This window comes from Mus pahari, chromosome 21 (genome assembly GCF_900095145.1).
Source record: "Mus pahari chromosome 21, PAHARI_EIJ_v1.1, whole genome shotgun sequence".
Classification (NCBI taxonomy): Eukaryota; Metazoa; Chordata; class Mammalia; order Rodentia; family Muridae; genus Mus; species Mus pahari.
The window spans coordinates 44,496,853-44,503,872 of record NC_034610.1 but is presented as its reverse complement, the minus strand read 5'-3'; the positions used below and the strand labels follow the sequence as shown (position 1 = coordinate 44,503,872).

Below are 7,020 nucleotides of genomic sequence, written 5' to 3'. Positions count from 1 at the left end.
ATAGTGCTCCCTGGCATATCCCACAATAGTGCTCCCTGGCATATCCCACAATAGTGCTCCCTGGCATATCCCACAATAGTGCTCCCTGGTGATGAGGATTACCAGACCCATGCAAAGTGTGAATACCAACTGGCACAGACTACAAAAGATTGGTAACAGCAGACAGTGAAGACTTTACAGATGTCATCTGGGAGACTGACTGCACAAGCAGAGCAGTAACTACACTCAGGTGGCTGATGGGAGAACACAGGGAACAGCGATACTGTACTACATCGTCTCAAATTCCCAGCTTTCAACAGAAAGCCGTGCCATGGAAAGAGGCAAACAAACAGGCAAGTACAGCTTCCCGCAGGAAGGAAAAGCAGCTATGGGAAAGTGTATACAGAAACCGCGGCGGCCAGCCCAGTCCTCTTCTATCTCCACACGTCGTTAGCCTACTGTTATCAGTATGGTCAAAGACCTAAATAAAGGAAACCTAAAGGGCTAAAGCAAAGAATGACTCCTCACCAAGAGAGAGCATCTGTAAATAAAAACGAACCCACAGGAAGCTTTAGAGCAGGAAAGCGAGACTGCTGAACTACAGAAGGCAGAAGAGCGGCCCAGCACCAGCCCGAGCTGGCGCAGGAGAAGCACTACACCTGACAGTTGGCCAACTGAGACCATCCGGTTTGAGGGACAGACAGAGAATGAAAACAAACGACAGAGTGACAGAGATCCACTGGACAAGACCACATCCCAAGGGGTGTGGTGGCAGTCCTCGGAGACGGGGGAGCAAGGGCAAAGACGATAAATGAGAACCCTGAAATTCAGGAAAGGCAGTAATCTGCACACTGAACAGGCTTGGTGGAGTCTCAGTCAGACATGCCGCACTCAAACCCTGCAAAGCCAGAGACGGTGGCTCTGATTGTACTTCCTGAGATCTAATTGGTAAGCAGATTAAGTCTGATGATTTAAGCATGTAATAGCATTTAGCATAGACAAATTGGGACAAGAGTAGCCTGTTCATTACCCAGAAGCAAAACCTGAGTGTTGCCATCTGGGAAGGTGTCTCATGAACATGAACTGTGAGGTAGGGTGAAGTGTGGAGTGGCCCAGCACTCAGGGTAGACACCCAGAGGGACTGGCTTCTTCTTGTTCAGGGGAGTGCATTTCATCACTGAGATAGAAGGAATCATGAAGTCCAGAACATTACAGCAGTGCTTTTAAACTCCCCAAAGCAACAGAAACCTTCTCGGCCTTTCTGCTGGCTCTCCTGTCACCATGGGAACTGTCTTTGAGGGACTTTAGGGCCTTATTACAATTCTAGCATATGACGAATGCTACACTTTGTAACTCAGATTATCACAATTATCCACTAAAATAATATGGACTAAAAGTTTCCTATGAGATTTACTCTTCCTTCTTGTACTAAATGTGTATATTTAACACAGATAATGTTTACAAAAGCCCACCTGTATATTAAAAAATAACATCTTCCATTCAAGCAGTCTCATTCTGAATAGATTCTACACACTAACTGTCCCTTTATTTAAAGAAATCTGACTAACTTACTTGGGACTTCTTAAGACTTTGAGATAATCCAAAACCCAATATTTGACTATACAGATAACACCCAGGTTAAATAGGTAGCATTATTTCTCACATATAATCGGGTATCCGTCTCGGCTGGCACAGGCTGCTGCTAATATCCTTCCATTGTGAGAGAAATCAAGACAGAAACACCCTCGTTCTCCAGCATTTAGTGAGAAGAGATGCTTGTTTGGGATACGACAGGCCTGAAAAGAATATATTTAAACTACATGAATCAAAAAATAAAATAACCTGATAATTTCCATTACCATAGCTTTCCCCTAAAGTTCTTTTAATATATGTATATGTGTGTGTGTGTATATATATATATGAAAAGAGACACATGTACACAGAATGGTGGAAATTACAGAAAATTCTCTTTTCAGTGCAGAATTGGTTTTCTGTGAAATTTATATTAATTAGCACTTGATTAATCTAAAACACAAAGGATGCTCCAACACTGTCATTGCTGTGTTGCTTTTTAAAATTTTTTTATTATTTTCTTTATTTACATTACAAATGCTATCCCAAAAGTTCCCTATAACCCCCCCCCCCGCCCCTGTTCCCTACCCACCCACTCCCACTACTTGGTCCAGGCCTTCCCTTGTGTTGGGTCATATAAAGTTTGCAAGACCAAGGGGCCTCTATTCCCAGTGATGGNCGATTAGGCCATCTTCTGCTACATATGCAGCTAGAGACACAAACTCAGGGGGTACTGATTAGTTCATATTGTTGTTCCACCTACAGGGTTGCAGCCCCCTTCAGCTCCTTGAGTACTTTCTCTAGCTCCTCCATTGGGGACCCTGTGTTCCATCCAATAGCTGGCTGTGAGCATCCACTTCTGTGTTTGCCAGGTACTGGCATAGCCTCACAAGGGACCACTATATCAGGGTCCCTTCAGCAAAATCTTGCTGGCATGTGCATTAGTATCTAGGTTTGGTGGCTGATGATGGGATGGATTCCCAGATGGGGTAGTCTCTGGATAGTCAATCCTTTCATCTTAGCTCTAAATTTTGCCTCTGTACCTGTATCCTTTCATGAGTATTTTGTTCCTTATTCCAAGGAGGAATGAAGTATCCACACGATGGTCATCCTTCTTGTTTTTCTTGTATTTTGCATAATGTATCTCGGGTATTCTAACTTTCTGGGCTAATATCCGCTTATCAGTGAGTGCATATCTAGTGACTTCTTTTGTGATTGGGTTACCTCACTAAGGATGATATCCTCCAGATACATCCATTTGCCCAAGAATTTCATAAATTCATTGTTTTTAATAGCTGAGTAGTACTCCATTGTGTAAATGTACCACAGTTTCTGTATCCATTCCTCTATTGAGGGACATCTGGGTTCTTTCCAGCTTCTGGCTATTATAAATAAAACTGCTATGATACAAATTGGTAAGGAAGAAGTCAAAATATCATTATTTGCAGATAATATGATAGTATACATAAGTGACCCTAAAAAGTCCACCAGAGAACTCCTAAACCTGATAAACAGCTTCAGTGCAGTAGCTGGGTATAAAATTAGCTCAAACAAATCAGTAGCCTTCCTCTACATGAAGGACAGACGGGACGAGAAAGAAATTAGGGAAACAACACCCTTCACAATAGTCACAAATAATATAAAATACCTTGGTGTGACTCTAACTAAGGAAGTGAAAGATCTGTATAATAACTTCAAATCCCTAAAGAAAGAAATTGAAGATCTCAGAAGATGGAAAGATCTCCCACGCTCATGGATTGGCAGGACTAACATAGTCAAAATGGCCATCCTGCCAAAAGCAATCTACAGATTCAATGCAATCCCCATCAAAATTCCAACCCAATTCTTCACAGAGTTAGAAAGGGCGATTTGCTTCATCTGGAATAATAAAAAACCTAGGATAGCAAAAACCATTCTCAACAATAAAAGAACCTCTGGTGGAATCACCATGCTGCGTTGCTTTTACACAGCCACAGAAAGAATGCTTTTCACCTGCCTATCCCACGATAGGAGCCACTTTCCCTAAGGTCAGAAACATCTGAAAACTGAAGTACCACATAACCTCACAGCCTAAACTCAGGGTTTATGAACGGTTGTTCTCAGGCTTTCTTTCCTTTAGTAACTATCTAAGACAGAGCATTGTTCTCTGACTTTCCTCAGTTCTGATTTCTGTGGGTTTGATTATTTATGATCAGTATGGTCTAAAAATATCATGTGGGAAATTCCAGAAATAAACAACTCCTCAGTTTAGTGTGTTGGACTTCTGCGGTCCCATGCCTACCCTGGATATGAACGATCTCTTGTTCATGTCATGCTAGGTATTTACTGGCCCATTGGAACTTAGCAGTTGGCTAGTCATCAGGCTGACTATCATGATACCGCCGAGTTTGTGCTCAACTGACCTGTGTTTCATTAATGACGGCACCAGGCATGAAGGCAGTGGTACTGTCTGTGGCTTCCTTTGAGGGCAAAGGTGAGAAGGCGGAAGTAAGCACACAGGGGGTCCTCAGTGCACAGCATCAATGCTGCTTCTCTACAAAGGTCTCTAACTACATTCATCACAACAGCCCTGTGGATAATTATTGTCAGCCGACAGTCAACATCATTAACTAGACACAGCTAATAAAGAGCACTCAGAAGGGAGCTTGTGCCCAGTCAGCCTTTCATTCTGTACATGCTTTTTGTCATACTTTGTCACAGCAGTGGTTAAGGCAGCCAGTGCAGCTCACCTGGCCGGGCAGACGTTTCCACTTCACTTCCTCCTTTGAATCTTCTAGTCCAGGTTCTGTGTCCACGGAACTTGTTTCACGGTGACGTTCACAGTACACTGGTGTACCCCTTTCCTCCTGGAGAGCCATCATAGAGCGGTACGATGGCTTTATCTAAATACAGGTGGAAAACGAAAAAATGAATGCCAGGTTCAACTGTTAAACATGTGCACAAACACGCACAAGCCATGGTGCACTTGTGGGAACTGGCTCACTCCATCCGCCATGGGGTCAAGTGGAAGTCATGAGGCTTGACATTGCTGATTCTCCTCCTTATTGTTTTTACAATACTGTGGCACAGTCTGGTGTGGTGGCATACACCTTTAATCCCAGCTCTCAGTTGCTTGAGGCAGGGGGATTTCTGAGAGTTTGAGGCCAGCCTGGTTTGGTCTACAGAAGGAGTTACAGGACAGCAAGGCTACATAGTGAAACCCTGTCTTGGACAAAACAAAATAAATGAAAATACTGAAAAAAATGATATGGAAACCTTTTGAAATACAAGCCAGATCTTATTTTCATTTGTATAATACTTTAAATAAATAAAAGCTATTTGAACTATGCTTCTATAATCATAAAGCTTTAAAAGTTTGGAAAAAAAAATAGTAGACTCCAATAGTAAAATGGCTATACTTCTTACTGTTATTACATTATTTGTTCTAGTTTTGAGAGAGTGTTGCAGGTAGCTCAGGCTGCCTCGACCTTGCTGTGTATGATGTGGGCTTTGTGTTCTCCAGCCCACTTCCCACGTGCTGGGGTGACAGGCTTGTACCCACACCCGGATGCACAAAGTGTTTTTGACAGCTGTCCCCGGTGTCTACCTCTTCACAAATACCTGCCTAGTTCTATGCTATGCCTCTGATAGAACATGATATTGCTGGCTTAGAAACAATCACAAAACTAATATATAAAAAATCTGAGATTAAAGAACAATCTATCCCCGGATATATTTTATTTAAACTCCATTTAAACCAATGGAAATAAACTCTGTGCTCATAGCATATTATATCAGCTGTGAAATGTGAAACTCACCTGAAAGATTAATATTAAAAGGACAAAAGCATCATTTTAGGATCATTTATGATGAGATCATTCATAATGTTTATCTGAAGACAACAGCAGCACAAGTGTTATTGATTGCTGGCTATCTGAATGACTCCAGTGTGAAATATGTAAATCAGGTCTGCAGACTACAGCCCATGTGTGAAATCTATTTCATTACTGTTACAAATAACGATGTACTGAGCACATGAAGGCCTTCTGTCTTAATGTTTCTATGGTTGTTCTCTCACCTGAGGGTGAGTAGCTATAGCCTGCAGAGCCTGGCTCAAGGCCTATACTGTATTTCTTGCCCTTTATAATACAACATTTCCAAGGACCAACTTTTCATCTTTTTATTTTTAACTACAAATTACGAAAGTATGCCAAATAGTTTTTTAAAACAATGAAGTTTACTTTTTTAAAACTTAAAGTTCATCTAACTATCAACTGTTATACACTTAATGTGTAATCTAAAAATCTGTTAAAATAATTCTGAGAGCTGAGATTGAATTGTCATCCTTAATTTTAACTGAGGAAATACACTTATATATACTATTAACTTACACAGTCCGGGACTTTCAATCCTCGTACAGTTACATACAATGTTGATGGATAACGATTTCTTGGACACTTGGACCACCATTCAAAAACCTCGACAACATTTAGCTGGGATCGAGGCTTAGTAGGTGGGTAGTAGAGCTGCAGACGAAGTTTTGAGTTGATGTTTGCATTTCCATTGGCTCCCAGAAGCTTAAAGTAAGAATTTGTGTAAATTATTAACCTTTCTGAAACCACACATCCAAGAAAGCAACAGCAGAGTCAGAAACTCGATTTTAAAAGATTTAAAAACAAGAGTGAAAGTTGTTAGGCTTATGAAGAAAAAGGCCGATCAACCGAGGGGTTAAGCACTCTGGCCTCCTTTTGACAAGTGGCTTTGCCAACATTGCCTATGAGCACTCTTTTCAGCATAAGCGACTGCAGACTGTGCAAGCATTTACACTGTGGTACCAGGAGGCATGCTGCAGAAACAACATGGATGGCACGCGCTTGTCTGAGCTAACCCTGGGAAGGAGTAACGTACAACACAGACTGCTTCCCACCTGTCAGTCATTTTTCTTAAATCTCCTGCGGTCTTCCATATGCTCCACAAGTGTCTGCTACTACAGGTATGTCCCTATCCTCTTTTCCTTTTGAAGGTGACCTACCCAGGTTGAACTCTGGAACTCAAGCAGGTCTTGAACTTGTGACTACCCTGCCTCAGCCTTCACAGTAGCTGGAGCTCCAGGACTACAGTCATAGTTTTCATTGATAAATTGATATGTTTTACAGTCTTTAAGACTCAAAATCATTCTAAGATAAGTTAATTCAGACTGTCCACTTCATTTTTCAATATTTTAGTCTACCTTCTTTGAAAGGTCTATTGAAAAAGCCAATTAAACAAAAACCAAGATAAGCAGATAGATGGAGAGTCTTAGGAAAAAGTTTAAAATCTTAGCAGTTCAGATAAAGCTTTCTTTTCCTACTTAAGGAGTGAAGAGGAAATGTTGGAGAGGGTGAGCACTGTGTACACTATGAATTTGGAGTAGAAAGTGTCATTCCTTTGCAGCTCAGTGATTACAGTACAACGTGACGTTCCTGCGGCAGCTCAGTGATTACAGTACAA

At 41.4% G+C, this 7,020-nt stretch overlaps 1 protein-coding gene across 5 annotated transcripts in view; it reads right to left on the bottom strand.

Annotated features, from left to right (window-relative positions):
• Ahi1 (Abelson helper integration site 1) overlaps positions 1–7,020 on the bottom strand; it is a 129,036-nt gene that overhangs the window by 106,977 nt on the left and 15,039 nt on the right. For all 5 annotated transcript variants that reach the window (XM_021221070.2, XM_029532960.1, XM_029532962.1 and 2 more), the window contains 3 exons: positions 5,922–6,107; positions 4,281–4,433; positions 1,643–1,775 (listed from right to left, as the gene is read on the bottom strand). In XM_021221070.2, the coding sequence (XP_021076729.1) occupies positions 1,643–1,775; positions 4,281–4,433; positions 5,922–6,107 (472 nt within the window). The remainder of the gene's footprint in view (positions 1–1,642; positions 1,776–4,280; positions 4,434–5,921; positions 6,108–7,020) is intronic.